At 40.9% G+C, this 27163-nt stretch overlaps 1 protein-coding gene across 2 annotated transcripts in view; it reads right to left on the bottom strand.

The window, feature by feature from the left end:
- Positions 1-2869: 2869 nt before the first annotated feature.
- LOC136849212 (uncharacterized) overlaps positions 2870-27163 on the bottom strand; it is a 188180-nt gene continuing 163886 nt past the window's right edge. For both annotated transcript variants that reach the window (XM_067122398.1, XM_067122408.1), the window contains one exon: positions 2870-4781. In XM_067122398.1, coding sequence (XP_066978499.1) covers positions 3679-4781 — 1103 coding nt within the window. In that variant the 3' untranslated portion in view covers positions 2870-3678. The remainder of the gene's footprint in view (positions 4782-27163) is intronic.

Below are 27163 nucleotides of genomic sequence, written 5' to 3'. Positions count from 1 at the left end.
TCTTTTACCATATAATGATAGCTGCAATAGTAATTTTCCAATATCTACTACGAATATTAGATAGAATCGAAAATTTAGCCAGTATTTTTTAGAACATTAGAGCCACGAGGCCGTGCGCTGGCCCAAAATTCATCAGGCAGCTTAGTCCTTTGCTCACTTCTAGCAGATATATTCACTTTTGACTCGCTATGGTAAGTACGGAAAAATGTATATATATATATATATATATATATATATATATATATATATATATATATATATATATATATATATATATATATATATATATACACACATTGTGCGTGACTTTAAATTTTAAATTGATGTGTATTTTTTTTTTTTTTATTTGCGGACCTCGAAGTTTGCCCAGTCAAGGGTTTTTGTTAATATATATTCAGCGCGACCCGTAAGGGTTAAGGTATTTTGATAGTTTTCCAACTATTGTGACTCCTGATTCTTTCTGCCGCTTGGTTTGGTCATTATTATTGTTGACTTCTTGGTATGTCTCCTCTGTTTTCCAAGGTCAAATTCCAACCAACCATCAGGGAATTACATGGTCACAATCAGATTACTCCCTGCTAGATAACGTCACATTCAGGTATCTCTTCCTCAGCAACAGTTGCTGATGCTTTTTTCACTTCCCCCTCACTGTAGCTGATCAGGATGTTTGCATACAGCTTCCATTTCTCTGCCAACTTCAACCTTGTAGTCAATGCAATTAACCATCTCTTTGATCTCATATGGCTCTCTTCACTGCAGTTTGCTGGTCCTCCTCTCTTTGTGGTGTTTCTGGTGACCATGAATTGCTCTTTGGCTAGTCATATTCCCAGCTCCAACACTTAATGTTAGGTGTTACACACTTCACCTTTGCAGTCTCCAGTTAACAGTTCCTTGAGGATCTGCCTCGGTCCTCTACAGTCCTTCTTTACAGCAACTTGATTATGCAAACAAAATAGATTTCAGACCATTGTTGACCCTTTTGCATAAACTTTTACATCTCAGGTTATGCACATTTGTAAACAACCACTTAGTGCTCAACAGCTTTCTCACCTCCCTCAGAAGTAAAGCAGTAATCTTGGTTGTTGAACATTTCTGTGGAATCCTACCCAGATCAAAACTTCAAGTAGCTCTTCTGCTAAATGGTCAGTTTCTATATTAGTGAAGTCTCTCGATGTCAAGATGTATCTGTCGTCCCTTTGTGATATTAGTGATATAGGTCCGATCAAGTCTGCCACTACTCTTTTGAATGGCTGCTCCATTAATGGCATCTTTACAAGTAGCATTTTGCTGGCATAAACTTTCAGAGTATACTTCTTGCAAATGTCACTGGAACTGCAAGATCTGGTGATATCTGCAACTACTCCCGGCCAATGGAAACTTGGTTTTATGGTCAACAGCCTTCTTAGCTTCAAAATGACCACTGCAATAGACACATGGTCCAACTTTATTACTTGAGTATGATGTATTTTCAACAACAGGATTTGCCAACTTTTCAGGTACCTTGTCCTTGGTCTTGGTCTTCATTGGCTTCTAACATTCCACCCTGCCTATCTCATGAGCTTTTAGGTACCTCCCAGGAAGCTTCACCATCCCATCAATGTCCTTTAGTACTCTATCCATTAGAAATTGCGCCTTCTTGATCAGACAAGGGCTAGCAAACCGTTTCCTGATGAGCACGTCTGCTAAATCACTGATCTTTTATCTGCATTCTGCCATTTTGATCTGTTTTTGAAAATCCTTGTTGCCTAGCTACAGTCTGGGTCAGTCTCACAGAATTTCTTCCAAAATCCTTTTTCAGTGGACAAACTTTTTTGGCTCAAGGGCCACATTGGGTTTTGAAAATTGCCAGACAGGCCTGACTACAAACACAAGACAAAATTAGGCCTACATTACCCTGCATAATAGCATGAACTGTTTCTGAATGTAACCCATTATTTAAAAAAAAAAAAAAAAAAAAGGTAAAGAAAATAAACTCACCATTTAGTTGTTCATTCAATTTTAATGCGAACAGTGCAGTTGGTCACCCTTTTTTTGCGACTGGTGTCATTTTATTTGCGGCAATTTGCAGGACAGCTCCCAAGAGTTCATCAGTAAGCTGGGCTCTGTGACGTCCTTTGTTGAGGCTCATCACACTGAAGGGCCAGACGTGTTCACGACATGAAACAAACTTAACAAAAACACAGCTTACGCTTCAAAACATGTCAAGACTCATGACCACAGAGAGAGAGAGAGAGAGAGAGAGAGAGAGAGAGAGAGAGAGAGAAGAGAACGCAGTTTACATATTTAATTTATTTTTCATACGTATGAAAACTTGCAAATTATCGTACGTTTCCAGAGGATTATTTGACAAAGATCAGAAATTATTGCATGTCGTACGTATGGTATTGTTTATCGTACAGATGGTCAAATTATCATATTTGTACGATAGTTATGGTACATTTTAGGAACCCTGGATACGTCTATGGTTGGCTGTGTGTGTGTACAGCGTGTGCCATTTAGTGGTACATTGTGCAATTGCAGTGAAATTATGGCAAGCAGCCAAACATTGGAACCTTTTTGTAAACGCTCACAGGCCGCATCCAGCCCGGGGGCGGTAGTTTGCCCACTTCTTCATTAGGTTAGCATAGCTCAAGGCTTCATTCTAAGGTATACTAAAAAAAAAAAAAAAAAAAAACTTTCTGGCCCTTACCTCACAACTTATTCACAGTAATAATACCAGTTTTTTTTTCAGAACTGAGAATGACAACCCCAAGCCATGTATTATTCATAATATACAGACTAATGCTAAATTATTTATTCGACAAAACTTATGCATGAAATGGACATTTTTCAACCTACTGTACTTCAGGTAAGATTCAAGATCCCAGGATGACTGTTTAACCATTTTATTTTTGTTCATTACCACATTAATAATAGGAAAAGCCATTGATCTACAAAAGTATTAATATTAACACGTGATATGTATACATAGCATTCATGTATAAAAAACACAATTCTCCTAAAGCTACCAAGACTGGACTCCAGTTCCTTACAAACAACAACTGCATATTTAAAGCTAGCACAATTATGGTCACATTAAGTATAGAAAAACTAGATCATATGAAAAAGCTTCCACTTTAGAATTAGATTTGGAACTCTAACTGTATCGTAAAAAATCGAGAGCAATCTTAAAAGTAAAATTTTATTTATTTCTACGAGACTAAAATACTTGTTTCAAAACGTCCTCCTGAGAAGATTGCTGGATTTTCTTTTGCTTTACATAGATTAGCAAAATTAATGTGACAAACGTTACAATGAACTGATTATAAATGACAGTAATTAGAAACAAACGAAGAGTTTAAAAACTGTCCTTGAATCGTTACCATTTCACAGGAAAGTGAATAGTAGGCTATGCAGTCTTTCATACAACGGGACTTAGCGGGCATCAGGCTCTTTCTTTCTTTTACCTAGGTTAGGCAGAGATTAAAATATGATTCTGAGCCCTATATAAGAGTACAGGTAATTATGTCCTTTTTTTAGAATTTATTTTTGAAGTATCTTAACTAAATCTGTTCCTTTCTATCATTATTCAACACTTCCAGTACATCAAGGTTTGGAATAAAATATGTGTATCTATAAACAGTAGTGAATTAGATGACAAACATATGGCATATCTGGGACTCCATTTCAGTAATGCTTTCAGACTTCAGATGAAATCTTTGAGGAGGACCGACTGAGTGTAGCTGAACGGTGCATCGCTCTTCTATCAAATACAGCCATTTGCCGACCTTCTGATGGTAGCGTACGACTGTAGTCACTCATTGTGAAGGAGTTGTAGTCTGACAGCCGTAGGGGTTCACATGTTGTCCGGATTCCTCCTCCACTACTGGACCGCCTCGAGACTTCTGTTCTTGTTGCTGGCGTAGGAAGATGGGCTTCTAGAGGTGAAGGGGAGGAGGATGAAGAGCTTAAGGGTGGAGGGGGGGGAACAGGAGTTAGAGGAGAAAGGACCTGGGATACAGGTGGAGGAGGGACTACTTTGGTGATGGTTCCTCTTTGGGCCTCTATGATCACCCGCGATGTTTCTGCAGACCAACTCCTGTTCAGCGTCGACTGCTGAATCTTATTGTGTGAATGTTGTTGTGACGGCTGCATTGACTGTTGATGTTGTTGTTGATGCTGCTGTTGTTCTGGTTGTTGCTGTAGTTGTTGCTGCTGTTGTTGATGCTGGTGCTGATGTTGTTGTGGGTGAGGAGAGTTAAATTCTCTTGCATCTTCTCCTACAATAGTGATCCTTGATGACCTTCGTGATGTTGCAGCTTCTACATGGGGATCTCCCTGAGTTTGACTTGGATCTTCCTGCAAGCAAGTAAGTTCTTCTGTCGGTTTGGTGAGGTCTACTATGGAAGGACTTTGAGGAAGAGGTAAAGGAGGACAACCTCTTTGTGGATGACGTCTAGAATCACATGTTAAATAAGTCCTTATTGTGTCAGATGTAAAGGATCTCTGGCCCAGGCAACCTTCACTTCGACACCTTAGCAGTGGTCTTGCTAAGCTTTCGTCAGTGCTGCTTGATCTCGCTCTCAGGACAGTGACCAGAGGAGCATGTCGAGCAAGATGAGAGTGGCCTGTTAGCAAAGCAGCAAGGAAAGCTGCTACTCCTCCTACACCGGCTGTCATCACAGACCAACCATAGCGGTATGCATACATGTCGGACCAGCTTGTTCTTTGTCCAGATGCCATCCCATATTCTTCAGAAATCACTGATACAAACCACACCACGCCTACCCCTACGCTTAATCCTGAAATAATGATGAAAAATAGTTTTTAATGTAAAAAGCTTTGTCTTGAATTAAATAGTACAGTAACTTATATGCAAATCTTTCAGCTGTCATCTAATATACTGGAGATCATTACAAATTAATTTTGAAAGCCCTTATATGCAGTTCCTACATTTAATCAGTTTTTAATTCCTAAGAAAATATAATATTCAAATTTACAAAATGACCTATTCAAACATGCAGCAAGAACGAGCACAGTATATTGACACATATTCAAATGTTTCAGTTACAATTTATTTTATTGGGGATAATTAGCAAATTACCAAATTCATTTTTAAAAAGCCCTACGTCCCTATATTCAACTAGTTTTAGATTCTTAAAATTCACAAAACTACATATACAAACATATTTTGATTGTTCACTGGTCAAAGAGAGTGGTGACAGGAACCCTCACTATATTAGTTTCGGCATCTCCAAGGTAATAAAAGTAATAGTTCCAATTGTTACATGTGAACTCCTGGAAAAGGCTTCAACATAATCTTCAGTCTCTTTAGACTGTTGTCATTCCTTGAGCTGAGGGATAGTACTGTTATCTGTAGAAAGAAGGATCATATGGCCTGTGCAGTGCATGTATTCATGTTCAGTAAGAACTTGTGTCCTAGATGTCAAAACACGATGGCTATACTACCTCATCTCTTCAGAGCCAGCCTGAGAACGAGGAGCCATCTCCCAACACTATACAGAAGCGCACAGTCAAGGCTCAGAAGTCAAACAGATTTATACTAATAGGAACTTTACACAGCGAGAAAAAATTCCTTAGGCTTTTTAACATTATGACTGCTGCAATTTCTCTATAATATCATTAACAAATCTACAAACATCATTATAAAAGATATTTCTCTGTATTCCATGACAGAGAACACAAAATTGGCAGTACAGCAATCAGTAGCAATGTAAGAAACAAACAGCATGAGAAAGAAGAAAATATCAGAAGGAAGAAAAGAGTTAAATATTGCTAAAGAACATGTCAGTTCTCAGATTCCTTTACATAAGCCGTATGTGTGTGTGTGTGTGTGTGTGTGTGTTTGAGGGAGAGGGGGGCGGGTAGGGATGCATCTATGCAATGCAGTTTATGATTGCATACACGGACCTAATAAAAGGTATTTATGATGTATGGTACAGAAGGTAAGCTATTGACAGTGATTAATAGTTTTACAACGGCAGTGAAGTGCAAGTTAGAATATGGAGGAGGGTGGTTAGTTTGGCATAGGAGTTGGTTTAAAAGAAGGTTGTGTTAGTTTTTTTGCAATTCAATACCTTTATGGAAGATAATGAAGAAAAACTGTAAACTATGAAAAGAGAAGAAAAGATGCAACTAAATGCTGGCAAGGGTAAGGATATAGTGTCAATTAAAAACATGTAGGTTGACCAATGAATGTTATTATGAATGGTGGAAGAATGGAAGTGGATGACTCATATAAGCAATTGAGACTAATGTGATAAATAAAGATAAGACAAGAGAAGGAGCAATTTACAGAATGGGTGATGCAATAATAGTAGTAGGGTGCATGCTGAAGACTGGGAAGCGGCTTAAATTATCTATTGGAGTTAAAGGAAAATTCCTTGCATTCAGCACATAATTCAAATCAAGACTGTTGATCCAAGTCTCCTGTAGGGAAGTGATGTGCGGATATTGAATGAAAATGAAAGAATAAAGGGTGAAGCTGCAGAGGGGAATGTTTGCAGAATATTTGCAAAATAGAAGGAAGTTTGTTTTCCTTTCAATTCTGTTTCTACAAACTTCATACTGATATCTCCAGATGAGGAATAAATGGAAAGTAACTGGAGTGATTTTATGTTGGAGGAGTAGTAATAGAGCAAGGGCTCCAGATGCTCTTAAGTGTACTACACTCACAGACTCTCGTACAAGGTTGGTGGTTTATATGAGTCCATACGGTGGGTAAAAGGACGAATTTCAAGATGGGAGTTAAGGGAATGTCTTTCTTGCTGTGTATGCTGTGTAAGAGGGGTGGAATTCCTTGCAGGTTTCATTATTTCCATTCTCAGAAGTATGTTCTCCTTCACAGGTTAAATTAAGTGTGGTTAAATTCAGTGTATGCTAGTAACATAAACATAAATAGGCCTCTCTTTACGTGGTTGGAGATTCTCCTCAAGCGATATGTCATTTTCAGACCAATGCATGCATATTGACACACTCCCTCATCAGGGAACTGTATCTATATCTAAAGATGAAGTGCTACAGAATTTGTATGCAAGCTGTATTGAAGAATATGGGGTCACTTCACCCCTGAGCTCAATACCAACATCAGTATCTGGATGTTCACACGACCCAGGAAGAAGGGAGATTCCAGACAAGTTTACACGCAAATTTTCATTGAGGGCCAATGCGTTGTACTACTGAGCATATAACAAAAGGCTCAGAAATCAACTCAGTAACTTCAAGTAGGAGACCAAATTCATTGGAAGAGAATAAAACTGATGGAGCATAAACTAGGGCCCTCATTTGATATTTTGGTCATTATTGCGTCTGTAAAATTAGATAAGACACAGCCAATATGTAGAAAACAAAGACAGGACTGTGGCCAAGTTTCATACAATTGAAGTGCAAAACAGAGGAGTTATTTAGGGTAACAGAAAGTTGGGTGCCTGTCTGGCTATTTTGGGTGAAAATGGTGATTTGTAATTTCTTAAGCCTGGAAATAATGTTTATAAACCGGTTATGACTTAAAAATTCATGTGCAAGTATGTAATGTTGAGACGTGGTTCAGAAGGTACCAATATGCTTATAATAACAAAAATCTGAAATGGTATGCCATAACTTTCTTTCAAGTTCTTTACAAAAGGCGCATATAGACCATGGATGTCGAGAGAATGTTCATGAGAGCATCATAAAGTCCATTACAAGTTGCACTATTTGCTATGATTTGCTTCAAGGCTGTGGCAGCATTGCAGGAAGAGAGAGTGATAGGGTGGTGTTCTAACCTCTAAGAGCAGTATATTAAAGTTTCATTTTTAATAGTTCTGATGTACACAGCATTATTATATGTTGGTGAGGGATAGGTAAAAACACAAAACTGCTAAGTATGGTTTTAGATAATTTCTCCAGTAACTGTAAAACATTTAAGAAATATCAAACATATTGTATAGGGAAGCATTTTTAAAGCCATTTTGTAGTTTAGTAAAAGACAGAAAGACACAACATCAGCCATTTTTGGGTTGGCCACTGGAGGTCAAGACTGATTCTCATGCTTGAAAAATTCTTGTAAATCACATCTTCAGTTTTGACAAGAGATGAAAAGGCTGGAGAACAGGTGACAATCCTCCTTAAGTAGCTTTGTCTCAGATTGGTTGCTTTGTCTTGGCCCTGCACTGAAAAAAAAAAGATCAGTCTTGCTCTTCTTGACTGGCTGGTAGAAATAATGGCTATCAGTCTGCATTTTATCCATAACAGCTTTGAACTGTTCCTTTTCCTTCTCAAAATGGGTTGCAACAAGTTCAGCTACCAGAGGGCTCTGCTATGTCTTTCGTGTCAAGGACCAGAAGATCTCCTGTCTCCTCAGCGAAAGGATTGCCCATTTCTTTTATGGCTGTGGTGAGCCGGTGCACCTTCTCAATTAATGAGAGTGTTTCCCTGTGAAGTACCAGTTCCTATCAACATTACCTCATAGTGACATACTCTCATTAATTGAAAATTTTGTCTGCTCCACATATATAGCACAATTTTAACTTGAGAAACTAAGTAAAAATAACCATGCATTTCTTTTTACCCTTCCTGATGCTGCATTGTGGGTAAGGGGTATGTGACCAATACTGAAAGACTTCAAGGGGTACATAGGATTAAAAAGGTTGAGAACCCCTGCCATACATCAAAGGAGATGGGGGAGCTATAGGGCTTACAGAGGACCCGTCAGCTCTTTGTAGATGGATGGTGGCTGGACCAGAAATGAGCCAGTTTGTAACCAATTATGAAACAGCATCGGGAAGTACGGATATAAAGAAAAATACTCGTCACCATGAACAGTCACAAGCATCTTAAAAGGTATTCCTTAAGAAGGTGTACCCGTTCACCACAGTCATAGAAGAAATGGGCAACCTTTCACTGAGGAGACAGGAGATCTTCTGGCCTTGACACGAAAGACATAGCAGAGCCCTCTGCTAGCTGAACTTGTTGCAACCCATTTACTAAAACAGAACTATATCAGACAGTTTTCGATCATTGTGGCAGTGAACTAGTGCTGCTTGCAGGTAGTTGCAACTTGTAACTAGCAACAGTGATAGGTAAGTCACTGTGTGTGAATAGCGTATAAAAATGATCAAACATAACTAAATCAGACACATTATTCCAATAACTGTTACTGTGAAGTAGTGGTGCTAGGGAAATTACTGTGTGTGTGTGATTAGAGTCCCTAGCATAAAAAAAAATAACAAAACAGTATTAAGAAGGCATTGTGTTCCACTGACTGCGAACTGATGCTGATTGTTAAGCCTCGCAACTAGTTATTAATAACTAGTTACTTACTCAATGGGAAGTCAGTGTGTGTGACTGCATTAAAATACAAGTATAGACTAATTCAGTAAAGTGGTTGGGCCTGTTTCTTTGGTACCAATATTTCAATCCTATGCACAGTCTTTGAAAGAGCCACTCTTATGTCGTCTTTGACTGCAAGACGTGAACGTAACTTGTTTTTAATCAAGCATAGTGCTGAGAATCCCTGCTCACAGCAGTATGTAGAAGGAAACATCAGGAAGTTCCGCACACAAAACCAAAGTATTTTGAGAAACCTGTCACATACCCCCAAAATTCCTCTCATGTACACCTGGGGGTACGCGTAACCCAGGTTGAGAACCCCTGAATTGTGGGATACAGTTAGGTTCGAGCTGTTGCCCTACACCTAACCTAATTGTTCACCCAATATCATTTAAATCCTTGGCTCAGTTCTCCCGCTCTGGCACATCCTGTCAATTTAGGTGCGGCTATCTAGTTTCTTTAGGGCTAATTAGATAGCATTTGGGATACTAAACTTGCAGTTTAGCTGATATTGAAACCCATGCTGAGTTTCACAGCAGTGTCCATCATCAGTGTGCCCTGGTAGTGAGTGACAGACACTCTCTTGGCTCTGCCTCCATAGTTTAATTTTAAAGCTTTCCTTCTCATTTATGAATAGTCTTTACTCTGATATTGAGCTCCATCTGCCCAAAGCAACTGGTTTTTTTGGTGCCAGAACCTTCCGTTTGCCCCATTGCTGTCTGCAGAATACCCCCTGCCTCAGGAACAATAGTGTTGACTTGACTGCAAGATCGGCTCTGTAGTTTGCAACCCTTTGGGACATTATATAGACAGAAAGAGCTTAACCTCTTTGCCTTTTTTTAGTAGCAAAAGTTGGAAATAAGTGGACAGAGATCGGCGTTTTTATGGTTTATGGCTGATTTTGTTGTGCTGGCGGCCATATTGGAATTTTTGATGGCTAGCACTTTTTTCTCAAAAGTGAAGTACAGAGAATATTCATACCAAATTTCATGCTTGTATCATCAAATGAACGATTCTGGCCAAAAATCTCATTAAGCTACTCACTAGACCTATGAGGTCATTCAGCACTGAAACAGAAATTGACAGGAAAGTTTTTATAGGCCTAAAAGGAGGAAAACCTCGCCATTGCATTAGGAAACAATTGTTTGGAAAGCATTTTTACTTTTGATGGTAAATTTTGTAATCAAATAGATGGAGTTGAAATGAGCAATTCCCTTGGACCTGATTATGCAGACTGTTTTATGGGCTATTGTGAAAAGATTTGGATGGATGAATGCCCTAGTGCAGGGGATCTCAACCTGGGGTACGCATATCCCCTGGGGTTTTGTGTGTGGAACTTCCTGATGTTTCCTTCTACATACCACTATGAGCAGGGATTTTCAGCACTGTGCTTGATTAAAACAAGTTACGTTCATGTCTTGCAGACTAAGAGTGGCTCTTTCAAAGACTGTGCCGAGGATTGAAAGTTGGTAGCAAAGAAGCATGCCCAACCATTTCACTGAATTAGTCTATAATTGTATTTTAATGCAGTCACACACACACTGACTTCCCTATGAGTTAGTAACTAGTTACTAATAACTAGCTCCGAGGCTTAACAATCAGCATCAGTTTGCAGTCAGTGGAACACAATGCCTTCTTAATATTATTTTGTTCTTTTTTTTTATGCTAGGGACGCTAGTCACACACACAGTCATTTCCCCTAGCACCACCACTTCACAGTAACAGTTATTGGAAGAATGTGTCTGATTTAGTTCTGTTTGATTATTTTTAAATGCTATTCACACGCACAGTGACTTACCTATCACTGTTACTAGTTACAAGTTGCAACTACAAGCAAGCAGCACTAGTTCACTGCCATAATGATCGAAAACTGTCTGATATAGTTCTGTTTTAGTAAATGTAATGCACGCTAGCAGTCAGCCGCAGACTGTTTCCCTGTGAAGTACCATTTCATATCAACACTACCTCATAGTGACATACTGTCATTAATTGAAAATTTTGTCTGCTCCACATATATAGCACAATTTTAACTTGAGAATCTAAGTAAAAAAAAAACATACATTTCTTTTTACCCTTCCTGATGCTGCATTGTGGGTAAGGGGTACGTGACCAATACTAAAAGACTCCAAGGGGTACATAAGATTAAAAAGGTTGAGAACCCCTGCTCTAATGCTTTCATACCTTTGTTTTATCGTAGGTATGTGGATGACAGTTTCCTTGTATGTAAGGAACTTTCACACGTAGATTTGTTTTATGATTATCTTAATTCTCGTTGCCCCAAGTATTCTTTTACTTGCGAAACAGAACAGTATTATAAGGTATCATTTTTGGATGTTCAGATGCACAAAAATAGCGGCACATTTGAAACTTAATTTTACATTACTGCTAGTAACGATGTAAGCACATTAAATTACCCTACAATGGTCATAGTAGCTTATTATGGTCCCAAAATGTTACAAGAAAGGCTTGAACACAATTTTCTTCAAATTATGTTCCAATTTGTTTTCACTAACCCTTTTACTGTTAATTCACCATTGAGAAGACACCCACCCGCTCTTTCTGCAAACCTTAATTCATGTGTTGTTCACTCATTTACTTGCTCGCAGTGTGATCTGCGTACGTGGAATCCAGTACTCGCTGACTCAGACAGAATTTTGGGACATGGACGGAGGTCTTTCTGCTAGAACAAAGTTTACTCTTTTAACACCGCCCTTTTCAGCCATATGAGAGCACAGTTGGCACAGCACCACCCATTCACAGACCTGGATTTTAAAGTCCCGTCTTTTTGCTCAAAAAGAATGGACCTCCTAATTTCAGAGCCATAGCCTAAAGAGAGGATGAAACCGGAACTGACAACAACTTATGCGGTATACTGTACAACTAGCAAATATAGGATTTCTTAGAAGGTACGCAAAGTGTATTCATTTTAGTATACATTTCATCTTCTTTTTATGTTAGCGTTTTTCATGTTTGTATTTTTATGTTGCATTTTTACTTTATTCTTTCTGTTCTTTTTATGTTTCATTAGCTTTTTCATCTTTGGTTCTGTTTGCATTCTGTTTTGTATATTTTTATTTATTTTACCCAGTCTCTTAAAGTTTTAGTAAGGCAATTCATTTCATTGAAATGTAAATTATTTTTACGTTTTATCAAACATTTTTAGTATGATGAGGAGGTTACTGAAAGTTTGCAGAATATAAGCTAAATAATGTTCTATCTGGCCTTGGCAATATTACTTATTATCAAGCATTATATATATATATATATATATATATATATATATATATATATATATATATATATATATATATATATATATATATATATATATATATATATATATATATATATATATATATATATTCTCATGAATTAAGTGGCTACTTGGAAATCTTAGCTTAATGATAAATAATATTGCCAAGACCAGGAAGAACATTCTTTATTGTACAAGCTTTCAGGCCTCATCATCAGGCTGAAAAAACTGACAGGATGAGAATCAATAAAATTACAATAAAATGAATTGTCATGATAAATCTTCAGCAAAAATACTAACGAAATATATAAAATGAACAAGTAAATGCAAACTAAAAGGGTGAGACGTAAAATAACGAAAAATTAAAAACACAAACATAAAAATATGAAAATAAAACTAAAGTGAAATGAAACTACCACTCACAAAGTAAAATATTTAACGACCTAATTGAGTACCTACTATGAAATTAACGATAGCTAGTTGACATCCAGACGAGTTGTTGTTCAATTCCGGCTTCATCTTTTGGAACAGACTCTGAAATTAAAAGGTCCAGTCTATTTGAACAAAAGACAGTACCCGAAAATCCAGGTCAGTGAAAGGATGGTCCTGTGTTAAACTGTGTTCTCTAATGGCAGAAAAGGGTGGTTTGGAAAGGGAAACCTAGTTCTAAAAGAAGACCTTGTGTTCCAAAATTCTGTGTCTGAGCCAGCAACTAGATCCCACGTATCGCAGACCACACTGCGAACAAGTGAACAAGTAAACGACACAGGAATTAAGGTCCACAGGCAGAGTTTTCTCTCAAAAGTGATCTTATTGTAAAAGGATTACAGAAAACAAACCGGAAACTGATTTGAGGGAAACAATGCTTCATATTTCTTGTAACTTTTTCGGACCATATAGACTATGACCAAGGTAAGGCAATTTAATGTAAATCTTTACTAGCACACTGTACACCGGTCTGGGACAAAACTTTTCATTTAAAAAATTTTTCAGAACTTTGTAAAATACGAAAATGGGATATGAGTTTTCAGAAAAATAATTCTGGAGGAAAACCATATCTTGATGAAATAAATTAAAATCACAACAAACATTGTAGGCTCTATTAATCAAAGTGCGTATTGAGTTCATCTTATACAACTTTGGCGAAAAACTGAGGTAATTCAATCCCAAGCCAGTAAAAGTACTTTTCCTATAAACAGAGGTCTCAAATTTGCCACTATTTCTGTATACCTGTACATCTAAAAATGACAACTTATTATCCTGTTCCGTCTCACAAGTAAAAGAAATGTTAGGGTGACGAGAATTAAAATATTCAAAAAACAAATCAACATATGATAATTCCTTAAACACAAGGAAAGTATCATCTACATATCTACAGAAATACAAAGGTTTGAAAGCACTAGGGCATTCAGACATCCAAATCCTTTCACAATAACCCATGAAGCAATCCGCATATACAGGTCCAAGGGAATTTCCCATAGCTACTCCATCTATTTGATTATATAATTTACGTTACAGCTGTTTAGACGGACTGAGAAGGTTCGTTATAGATCCAAGAAGATTGAGGAAGACATACGATTTCTGAATACTTGCAAGGATTACCGTGTTATTCTAATTTCATCAAATTTAAGGTTTATTCCAGGGATTTCCCACAACACGAAAACTTATCTCTCATGGCAGTTTAAACTTTTAGACTTTGAGGTTAAAGCATAAAAACGAAAGAAAGAGGTAGTTTTAACAGATTTGTCTTCACTAGATAGGGATTTAAAGAACAACCTTTCTTTTTGGATTTTAAGTGTTTGTCGTCAATTTTAGATTCCAACGTTGAGAAAAAATTGGCTGATGTTAGGCTTACACACAATAGAAAAGTTAAGAAATCTCGGTGTTGACGTTAATAAGAAAATAGATAGTAGTAAAGTTATTTTTAATTTTTCTAACAGAAATTTAACAACAGATGAAAAGGAAGTTCTTTCTCTTGGTCTTGATTTTGCTTTGATCCCCATGAAATTCAATTTCTTTAAGTATTTTTTAAGTTTTGAAAAACTATGTTCTACTTTGAGAGGCTGTGACATTTTTGGCAGTGAAACCCTTACTTCACTTTTTAGCAAAATTTCCGTAATTGCAAACGATACCTTCAAAAATTTTAATCGAAAAAAGGAGGGTGACAATCAGTTAAATAAAGACAGAATCAATATTTTACGTAACCTTAAGAACGATAATAGTATAGTTATTACCAAGCCAGATAAAGGTAGAGGTGTTGTATTAATGAATAGGTCTGATTATTTAGATAAAATTAATGAAATACTCTCTGACAATACAAAATTTAGGATTTTAAATGTAGATATTTAAGTCACATTTTGAAATTAGAAGACAAACTAAATAGGTTGCTTAGAGGTCTGAGAGATAAGATTGGGAAGCTACATATAGCTCTTTATTTGCTTCAGGGTCTAAGCCTGGTTATTTATACAGTCTGCCTAAGGTACATAAAATAGAAACCCTTTAAGACCTATTATTTCCTCAATTGGTACTTTTAGTTATAACCTGTCCAAGTTTTTGGTTCCAATTTTAAACCCTCTAACTTTAGGTGAATTTAACATATCTAATTCTTCCAAATTTGTTAAAGAATTATGCTCTTTCAATTTTAACAAGATGTTGTAATGGCAGTTTCGATGTAACCTCTTTTTCACCAATATCCCATTGAAAGAAACAACCGACATTATTCTTAATAATATATGTGAAAACCATTTATCAGTGTTTGGACTTAATAAAATAGACTTGCAAAAATTATTACATTTAGCAACTGCTGATGGCATTTTTACTTTTGATGGTAAATTATATAATCAAATAGATGGAGTAGCTATGGGAAATTCCCTTGGACCTGTATATGCGGATTGCTTCATGGGTTATTGTGAAAGGATTTGGATGTCTGAATGCCCTAGTGCTTTCAAACCTTTGTATTACCGTAGATATGTAGATGATACTTTCCTTGTGTTTAAGGAATTATCACATGTTGATTTGTTTTTTGAATATTTTAATTCTCGTCACCCTAACATTTCTTTTACTTGCGAGACGGAACAGGATAATAAGTTGTCATTTTTAGATGTACAGGTATACAGAAATAGTGGCAAATTTGAGACCTCTGTTTATAGGAAAAGTACTTTTACTGGCTTGGGATTGAATTACCTCAGTTTTTCGCCAAAGTTGTATAAGATGAACTCAATACGCACTTTGATTAATAGAGCCTGTGTTTGTTGTGATTTTAATTTATTTCATCAAGATATGGTTTTCCTCCAGAATTATTTTTCTGAAAACTCATATCCCATTTTTGTATTTTACAAAGTTCTGAAAAATTTTTTAAATGAAAAGTTTTGTCCCAGACCGGTGTACAGTACTGCTAGTAAAGATGTAAAGTACATTAAATTGCCTTTACCTTGGTCATAGTAGCTATATGGTCCGAAAAAGTTACAAGAAATACTTAAGCATTGTTTCCCTCAAATCAGTTTCCGGTTTGTTTTCTGTAATCCTTTTACAATAAGATCACTTTTGAGAGAAGCCTACTCTGCCTGTGGACCTTAATTCCTGTGTCGTTTACTTGTTCACTTGTTCGCAGTGTGGTCTGCGATAACGCCCTAGTTCCCGCTGGCTCAGACACAGAATTTTGGAACACAGAGGTCTTTCTATTAGAACTAGGTTTCCCCTTTCCAAACCACCCTTTTCTGCCATTAGAGAACACAGTTTAACACAGGACCATCCTTTCACTGACCTGGATTTTCGGGTACTGTCTTTTTGTTCAAATAGACTGGACCTTTTAATTTCAGAGTCGCTAACTATTAAAAAGATGAAGCCGGAATTGAACAACAACTCGTCTGGTAGTCAACTAGCTATCGTGTAATTTCATAGTAGGTACTCAATTAGGTCGTTAAATATTTTACTTTGTGAGTGGTAGTTTGTTTACATTTCACTTTAGTTTTATTTTCATATTTTTATGTTTGTGTTTTTAATTTTTCGTTATTTTACGTCTCACCCTTTTAGTTTGTATTTACTTGTTCATTTTATATATTTCGTTAGTATTTTTGCTGAAGATTTATCATGACAATTCATTTTATTGTAATTTTATTGATTCTCATCCTTGTCGGTTTTTTCAGCCTGATGATGAGGTTTTATACCTCAAGCTTGTACAATAAAGAATGTTCTTCCTGGTCTTGGCAATATTATTTATCATTAAGCTATATATGATATATATATATATATATATATATATATATATATATATATATATATATATATATATATATATATATATATATATATATATATATATATATATATATATATATATATATATATATATATATATATATATATATTGTCAGTATGTGTTTAATCTAACATAGATTAATTTGTTTTGAATAAGTCACTTTGGCTGTAATTATTTTTGGAACGTAATGACCCTGTTTCCTCCTCCCCGACATTTCTGACTTGTTGTATAGTCTTAATTACAATGAGCTTGTTTTATTTTCACGTGTGGTGTTGGCTGGAGCTGTATTCGGCGCTGTCTCGCCTGGTCTGGTCAGTCGTTTCTGGACCTTTAACATTGTGAGGGCTTGACTTATTAACTCTGGATTACGATACCTGCCTCTCTTCAGTTGCTGCTGCTGTCCTCCTTTGGGAGATTGAATCATTCTTCAGTCTGCGCCCTTGGTTCAGTCATTCTGCCAACTGGTAAGGTGTGATTACCTGTCGGACGGCCGTGTCCGTTGATCGTCTTGCGACGTTAAAGTGATTCTCACCTCAGTCTACGCCCTTGGCCCAGTGATTTTTGCCAGGGGGACCTCTCTTACGTTTGGTAAGGTCTTAGGAATATAGATTATTCTCCTCGACCCGTGATTTGAAGGCTGTGGTGGCCACTACCACCGTTTAAAGCTCACTTAAGGGAAGCAGTTTACTTTTTTGATAAATGTTTAGTATGTAATAAGTTAGGTTATTCTGACTTTTCGACATTCTATTACTTTCAGGGCCCTCTCTTTAAAGTGTAATTGTATAATCTGTCTTAATTTGGTGTAAGTGTGTTTGTTATTCGATGTTTTCAGTGTGTGGTTGATTTTTGTGTTTATTTAATGTATTTTGTAAGAGGCTCAGTGGTCATTTTCTTCTAAAAAGTTTGTATTAAATATTAAGGTTTTATTTTCAGTTTTTTTTATCCTTCTTGATTCCATCCCTGTACACTCTGTTGCGGCCATTCCACCTATTATGGACTTGGTCGTTTGTGACTTTATTTGTATTTTAAGAGACTTGTGTATGTTTGATGGGTGTGGGCCCATAACATTTGCAAATCACGGGTCAAGGACTAAAAAGGGAGGAGAAATTTGGTTTGCCTATAACAGGAAAATGGGAGAAGCCCTTGCCATGGCATGTGACTACAGTGATGCACTAATCGTGGCCAAAGCAGCTAAGATATTGAGGAAACAGATGATTGAACATGAAATAGAATTTGATGGAACCTTAACAGCAGACACTAGAAGAGAATCTGTGCCACCCAGTTTGTTGGAATTTGTAAGTGTGCTACAAAACGGTGGCAATATAAAATCCCAACTTAAATATGGAACATTATCTACTGATCTAGCTTTAGCACAACTTTTGCACTTCAACTGTCGAAAGAGTCCAGCATCTTCAACATTCTCCAGACACTCCAAGTCAAGAGAACCTCCGTTTCCAATATATATTGGTCTCCTGGTCTTTGCAAAAACCAGGAAGCGTCAAATTGATACATTCCATCACCATGGAATCAGCATCAGCTATGATGGGGTTCTGGAATTGACTAAAGGGTTAAGAGAAACAGTTGTAACAAGGGCTATGGAGGAAGAAGTAGTTTGTCCCACTACACTAAGAAAAGGGCTCTTTACAACTGGTGCTGTTGACAATCTGGACCATAACCCAAGTGCCACAACTGCACAAACATCCTTCCATGGGACAGGCATATCTATATTTCAGCATCCAAGCACTGATGAAAAGGGTGAGGACAGAAACTTGGCCCAAATCATCCAAAGTGGAACAAAGTAAAAAAAAAGTACCTTCTCTTCCTGAATATTGCACAAATGTACCTCCTGCTCACTTTAAACATGAGAATTCCTCCCTTCATCCAGTGGAAGTGCAGGACACCAACAGGTTGTGCTTTCAAAGCATCTTTCTCTTGAGTATGAATGGCTTGAGAAAGACAGTCTGTCGGACTGGAGTGAAAATGCTGTGTCCATATCTTGGGCAGCACATCATGCTTCTCAGAAACAACAGGCCCCATTTGAAGTAAGCTTGTCATCAATGTTGCCTCTTTTTCAAGAGGCAGCTAATTCAGTTACAATGATAAAACGTGCCATGGATATTGCAAGAGCAACCACACAAGTTTCTCAATCCTGGCCAAACCCAGTTCTAACAGTTGATCAGCCACTATTTGCAATTGCTAAGCAAATCCAACGGGAATGGCCATTGCAGTATGGTAATATGGTTATTATGTTTGGAGGACTGCATGTATAAATGGCAGCATTCAAAATTTTGGGTGATCTCTTGAAAGACAGTGGTTGGACTGGTGCTCTTGCAGAAGCAGAAATAACTACTCCTGGAACAGCAGATTCATTTATTTCTGCTTCACATTTGAAGAAGACATGTCTAGCTCACCAGGTGACAGCTTGCAGTTTATATCAGCTGCGTAAAGCTGCCTTTATGGCTTATATCCAGGAAGCAGAAGAAGAAATTGAGCTAAGCTGTGAAAGGTGGATCAGAAAAAGAGAATCGGAGTGTCCCCAATTCTACTTTTGGAATCTTGTGCTTCAGCTAGAACTTCTAGTGTTTGTTTTCATCAGGTTATACCAAGAGTCTAATTTCCAATTGTACAAAGATGTGCTGCAGGAACTCATTCTTTCCTTCTTTGTCCTGGACCATATACATTATGCCAGGTGGCTTTCAATTCATTTGAGGGACATGGAGGCTCTCCAAAATGTCACATCTGATGAATTCACAAAGGGAAATTTCACTGTCCACAAAACCATTCGGCCTTTTTCCTCAATGGCTTTAGACCAAGCACACGAGCAGAATAATGCTCATGTAAAAGGAGATGGGGGAGCTGTTGGGCTATTTGAAGATGAAGATGCTCTCAGAAGGTGGACAGTGTGCTGGTCCTGAAGTAAGCCGCCTGATCAATGAGTTTGAGACTAGAAGTGATGCTGATCCAAAATCTGAGGGTAAGCATCATGATGAAACTGAAACTGTGCAGAAAAGGTTTCTTGAAATGGTTGAAAATCTGGCAAAAGTAATCAAAGAAATGGACAACCCTTTTGAGGAAGATTCAGTGGATCTGATTGTGCTAGACAGTCATGAAATTATGGACAGCAAATTTAGTGAATCCTTGAGATCTATGAAGGGCCTTGGACAGACACAATTCACAAACTTTACTGAGAGGCTCAAGACACCCAGCAAATTCTATGAACCAGTACACAAGAACAAAATTCTATTGTTCAGTCGCAAGATGTCTGCTACAGAATCCAAGAGCAAACAGTCACTGCAAACCATAAAGGATGATTGGAATCTATTCTCACGCCTCTTCATATCATGCCAGAACAGACAGTGTGATTTAAATGAATTCTTTTAACATGAAAATCAAAATTGCCCACCATCACTGGCACAGAATGGACAGATGCATCAGGGCACCAAGTCACAGCTGCTGCCTCTACTAGAACAGCATGCATCAGACATCCCTGACAAAGAGCCTACCACTGAGGTTATCATAATGGATGGTGCAGCTCTTATAAATGCTCTGAGACCAACTAAGGGGTCTACATTTGAGTCTTATGCTAAAGAAGAAGTCCTATCCAAGATTCAGAAGCACATACAGAAGTACGAGCAAACACACATTGAATTTGATATGTATAGGACAGACAGTATGAAAGCACAAACAAGACAAAAAAGAAGCACAGGAGTTCACCGGAGAGTAATTAGCACAGCGAAAACTCCTGGCAATTGGGCCAGCTTCCACAGGAATGACCACAACAAAACTGAACTATTTGCATATTTGGCAGACACAATCATTTCATCTCAAGCAGATGATACATCATGCATAATTGTCACTAAAGGGGATGCTGCACTTTGTAGCAAAGCTGAACAAGACACTGCTGACCTACAAGGCTGCACTCACAAAGAGGCAGATACTAGAGTCCTTTTACATGCTGCATATGCTGCAAAGCATGAAGATATCTCAAGTGCAATCATATGTAGTACAGACACTGACGTTGTCATCATAGTAGTATCTAGCATAGAAAAAACTAGTTTGGACAAACTATGGATTAAATTTGGTAGAGGAAAAGACATGAGGTGGATACCTATTCACGAAATTGCAGCAGCGATGGAACCAAAAGCCTCAGCCCTTCCCTTTTTCCATGCATTTAGCAGGTGTGACACGGTGTCTGCCTTTCATGGAAAGGGGAAGAAGTCTGCATGGCAAACATGGACTGTGTTTCAGCGTGCCACACCCACCTTCACCAAACTAAGTTCAATATCAGCAGCTGTAGAAGATGAAGACCTACAAATTATTGAGGAGTTCGTGGTGCTAATGTGCGACAGAAGCAGTTCTTATAAAAATGTAAATGAGGCTAGACTTGATCTCTTTGCAAGAAACCAAAGAGCTTATGACTGCATTCCCCCTACAAGGGCTGCTCTTAGAGAGTATTGCAAGAGAGCTGTCTTTCAATCAGGGCACATTTGGTGCCAATCTTTAGTATGTCATCCAGTTTTGCCCAGTCCAAGGCACTGGGGATGGCAACAGATTGATGGCACCTGGTTTCCGTATGGAACAGATTTGCCAATAGTAGCAAAACCTTGCCAAGAACTGAATAAGTGTGGCTGTAAAAAGGAATGACATGGCAGGTGCAAGTGCTACAGATCTGGACTTAGCTGCACAGCTCTCTGCAGCTGCATTTGCTAAAACCAATTGATACACAAAACATATTGGTTTCTCTCAGGAGATACATAGATCTTTGGCAGCCATTTTGGAAATATGGTGTTCATATGGTGGCCATATTGGAAAGATGGGTTCACTTTATCTCTTCATGACAGTAAGAATGCCAAAATACAAATTCTCAATCGTTATATGGACAGTATGCAACTTTTATAGGCTTATGGAATGAAAATATTTGAAATATATGTAAAGTCCCCACTATGCTGGTCTTCTATGATGAACAACCCATTTTCTATACTGCTCCTATAGGAGTGGGTCAAGCAGGATCTGCCATACTGAATTGACCATGCTTATCTATGTAAATTTGTACCTGTTACCAACTTATTTTGCATATGTCTCTTTTTCACATGTATTAGAATATTGTTAGATCAGCCATTGTCCATTTTCTTTTAACTCAACTTGTATTTATCCATTGTAATTATTGTCGAGAGTAATTGACCTCAGGTCACCAAGATTCTATTGTATTCCTCTGTGACATCAGTCCGCTGCTATATAAATGGCCTGCGTCCTGAATAAAGTAACAGTAACTTTTCTCCTGCTCATTATTTAGCACCTCTTAAAATGGTGACCCTGGAGTGGTTCCCGGAGCCATTAGCAGACTCACACAGCAACCTAGTCTTGGCTCCATGAACTACGCCATGCCCCTAACTGACTAAATACGGCGCTGTAACCAGCGTTCGGGTGTGCTGACTCTCATCGGCAAATCACTAGCATCATTAGCGGACCCACACAGCGCACTCCCAAGTGTGTATTGACACGAGTATCCCACTCTGATTAAGAGGGCAATAGTGAGCATGGACACAGACATTCCCTTCCATGTTCAGTTAACCGCGAACCTCATGGACTCAGACATCTACCTCCCACAAATATTGCCCGCGCCCAGAATCATGCACTCCTCCACGCCGCTACCCACGCCCCACACACTGCCCTTCCAGGTGGAGCAAACTAAAGCCGCCCTCACCATAAAGCTGCCACCCTTCACACATGGCAACCCAATATCATGGCTGTACAGGGTCGAGGGACAGTTCAGACTGGCGGGACTCACGGACGAGGTGCTACAAGCCAACACCATAATCAACGCCCTGCCGGAGGAAGTCTACAGGAAACTCGTCCCGTGGGTGTCTGCCGCATGCCCAGTCACTTACCACCACCTGAAAACATCCCTCGTCGAGACCTGCTACATGCCGATCGCCGAGAGGGCCGCCCGCACCCTCGACCTCGTCACCAGCCCATGGCATGACCAGAACATCCTGGAGACTTGGGGCGTGATCCAGGACCTCCTCATCTTTCCCAGCACCGACAACGGCAGTAGGCAGTCGGAGATCAGCCTATTGAGGGAGATCCTCCTCCGTCAGCTCCTCCCGGAGGTCCAAACGCAGACCCTCGACCCTTACACCATGCCGCTCGAGGACCTGATTAGGACGGCGCAGCGGCTGACTGACTCCGCAAGGGCAGCGAAGCGGGCATCCACACCCGCACACCCCATCAGTTCCCTTCAGCTGGTGGATGGCTCAGAGGAGGAGATAAGCGCCATCACCAGAAGGCAGCCAGCATATCACCACAAGAAAAACCCACCGGGCCCTTGCTACTACCACTAGCGGTACGGCAAGGATGCCCTTGCTCATTCGCCGGGGGAGGCAGCAGCCAACAGAACAGGCCACCATGGCAGCAGAGGAACCCAGGAGCCCAAAACCATTAGGCTTCTACATCCACGACACCATCTCCGGCAGGATGATGTTGGTCGACACCAGGGCCGTTTGTTCAGTATTTCCACCACCCAGGGAGGACTGCAAGCACCCGCCGGACCCAGCTGCCTTCCTGACGGCCGCCAATGGGTCCCCATCCTCTCCTAAGGCACCTGGCTCCTGTCGATCTCCATTCTTGGCCAGAGATATACGTGGAACTTCATCATCGCGACGTAAGGACCACACTCCTGGGTGTGGATTTCCTCCCCCACTTCGGGCTGGCAGTCGACGTCGGTCGCAAGCGTCTCCTCAACACCGACTCCTGCCAGACCCTCCCACTGGCACCAGGACCCAGCATGCCTACCAACTCCGTCGCCACACAGCAGTATGCCCAGCTGCTGAAGGAGTTCCCCGACGTGTTCAAGCCCGAGCTCTGTCAGGTACCCGGAGCCCCAGCAAAGCATGGAATCTACCACCACATGAAGACAAAGGGTCTCCCAGCGCACGCAAAGTTCCGGAGGCTTCCCCCTCGCCGCCTTCAGGAGGCCAAGGACGCCTTCGCCGAGATAGGCATATGCAGAAAGGCCTCCAGCCCGTGGGCCTCTCCCCTCCACATGGTGCAGAAACCGGATGGTTCCTGGAGACCCTGCGGCAACTACAGGCGGCTCAACCTTGCAACTGAACCTGATCACTACCCTCTGCCAAATATGCTAGATCTCACGACCTCCTTTCACGGGGCCAAAATATTCTCTAAAGTAGACCTTTTAAAATCTTACTTCCAGGTACCAGTTGTTCCAAAGGATACCCTGAAAACCGCCATCATCACGCCCTTCAGGTCCTACGTCTTCGCCTTCACCTTCGGCCTAAGGAATGCGGAGGCAACTTTCCAGAGGCTGATGGACAGCATCCTAGGGGACCTGAACTTCTGCGTATGCTACATGGACGATATTCTAATTTTTTCCAGGTCCCCCAAAGAGCACCTGCGGCACATCCGGGTGGTCCTGCAACACCTGCAGGAGAATGGCCTCATCATCAGATTCGACAAGTGCACCTTCAGCATCGAAAAAGCTGACTTCCTAGGCCACAAGATATCCCCGGATGGCATCCGCCCACTTGCATCAAAGGTCACAGCCATCACCAGGTTCCCCACCCCTACCTCCGTCAAGGCCGTCCAGGAATTCCTTGGGATGGTCAATTACTACAGAAGGTTCATCCCCCGGATTGCACACACCATGGCCCCCTGACAGAGATCCTGAAGGGCCAACCAAGATCCTTAATGTTGGGACCCAGCCAGCAGCAGGCCTTCTCCTGGACGAAGGCCTCCCTTGCCGAGGCAACCGCCTTGGCCCACCAGGATCCCAACGCCCCCCCAACTGACGATGGATGCCAGCAACGTCGCCTGCGGGGCCATCCTGGAGCAGATCGTCGTCGGCGCCCCCCAGCCCATCGCCTTCTTCAGCAAAAAGTTCAACCCTGCTTAGGCCCATTACAGCACCTTCAACAGGGAACTCTGTGCGGTGTATCGGGCGGTACAGCACTTCAAGTTCCTCCTGGAGGGTATGCCCTTCACAGTCTGGACGGACCACCAACCATGGTCCATGCCTTCACCAAGCAAGGGGACGCATGGTCTTCCAGGCAGCAGCAGCACCTCGCGGCCATCGCGGAGTTCACCTGCTCAATCATGTACCTCCCCAGCAGGAAGAACCCTGTAGCAGATGCCCTCTCCAGAATCAAGCTCAACGCGGTGCAGCTCGGGATCAACTACGAGGACCTCACCCGGGAGCATACCGCCTACCCAGAGACTCCAGCCTACCGCACTGCCATCATGTCCCTAAAGTGGAAGGACGTGGCCCTCAACCCAGGGGGACCAAAACTCCTATGCGACGTCAGCACTGGCCAGCCTCGTCCCCTAATGCCTGCCTCCTGCTGCCATCTGGTATTCGATGTCATCCACGGGCTGTCCCACCCCTCCGGCAGGACGACGGCCAAGCTGCTGACAGAGAAGTTCGTCTGGCATGGGTTGCGGAAGGACGCAAGGACCTGGGCGAGACAGTGTATCCGGTGCCTAACCAGCAAGATAGGGTTTCACACCGAGTCCGGGATAGGTGAGTTTCCCCAGCTGGGGAGGCGGTTTGGCTACATACACATCGACGTCGTAGGCCCTCTTCCCCCGTTAGGTGGGGCCAGATATCTCCTGATGATCATCGACCGCTCAACCAGGTGGCCTGAAGCGACGCCCATGCAGGATGCCACCGCCAGCGCGTGCGCCGAGGCACTCTTCTCCAGTTGGATCAGCCAGTTCGGCGTCCCGGACCACATAACCACCGACAGGGGTCCGGCCTTCCTGTCTGAGATGTGGTCCTCCCTGGCACGCCTGCTGGGGACATCTCACCACACCACCACCGCCTACAACCCTGCAGCCAATGGATTGGTGGAGAGATTCCACAGGTCCCTGAAGGCATCCCTCATGGCCCGCTGCACCGCCGAGGATTGGAAGTACCAGTTGCCGTGGGTCCTCCTCAGGCTGAGAACCGCCCCCAGAGCCAACAGCGACCCGTCTGCAGCGGAGAAAATCTACGGGGAGCCCCTCGTGACCCCAGGCGAACTTGTCACGGAAGATCGGCACAGCCTGTCAGTTCAGAGGCTCTGCGACATGGTCGGGAAGTTCGCCCCCTGCCAGCGGACGTACATCGACAGGTCTACCACCTTCACGCCTCCCGGCTTGTCCTCCGCCACCCATGTCTTCGTCAGGGATGACGCCATCCGCCCCCCACTAAACAGGCCCTACAGGGGCCCTTCCGCATGCTTGAGAGGAGCAGCAAAGCCTTCTGCCTCGCCCTGCACGGGAAGGATGACTGGGTGTTGATCGACCTCCTCAAGCCTTCCCTTCTGGAGGAAACAGCAGATGACACTACGCAGCTCCCTCCTCGTGAGCGGTCGCCTCCGCAGCCGAACCACCTCAAAAGACGGACACGGGGCTGCCCCTGAAAGCAACCAGCCACACCCACAGCCAGCCGCTCCCACTCACACCGCAACCCTCAGCTCACTTCACGGAGCCGCGGCACTCTCCAACGTCCCAGCAGATACCTGGACTGATCAGACGTTACCCACGTCTTGTGGGGGGTATTTGTAAAGTCCCCGCTATGCTGGTCTTCTATGATGAACAACCCATTTTCCATACCACTCCTATAGGAGTGGATCAAGCAGGATCTGACATACTGAATCAACCACGCTTATCTATGTAAATTTGTACCTGTTACCAACTTATTTTGTATATGTCTCTTTTTCACATGTATTAGAATATTGTTAGATCAGCCATTGTCCATTTTCTTTTAACTCAACTTGTATTTATCCATTGTAATTATTGTCGAGAGTAATTGACCTCAGGTCACCAAGATTCTATTGTATTCCTCTTAAATATACAGCAAATTTGCCGCCATTTTGGAAAAGTGTCAGGCATCTTGGAAATAGCCAAATATTGAGGTGGCCAGAGGTTGATTTTGATTTATGCGGATAATAAGAGTTCTTATGCCAAATCTTTTGCTTGCATCACCATTTGCACTTTTTTCCCATTATCCCGCTCCACTGCTTTATTTTATAACGAATGAATCGATAAAAACAAATTTGCGAAGAGGGAGGGAGAGTGAGATTTCACCATGTTTTCGTGGCAGACAAAAGTAATTGGCCAATATGCAACAGTGACTGTTAAGAAAGAGAGAGCCCAATTTAATTTAGTCTCTGAAACCAACACTTGGAAATATAATTTTCGGACCACGTTTAGATTTGGGCCTGCATACTGTAATTGCAACCTAATTTTATCCTAACTGTAGATGAAAACTAAGTATAAACGTGTGCACAGTGCTGTCTAGTTCCCTCTTTTTTTTTCTATCAGAAACCTTGGATATGTCATTCTTA

Source organism: Macrobrachium rosenbergii, chromosome 2, assembly GCF_040412425.1.
Source record: "Macrobrachium rosenbergii isolate ZJJX-2024 chromosome 2, ASM4041242v1, whole genome shotgun sequence".
Lineage (NCBI taxonomy): Eukaryota > Metazoa > Arthropoda > Malacostraca > Decapoda > Palaemonidae > Macrobrachium > Macrobrachium rosenbergii.
The sequence above is the reverse complement of the archived record's forward strand: the minus strand, read 5'-3'. Positions and strand labels throughout refer to the sequence as shown.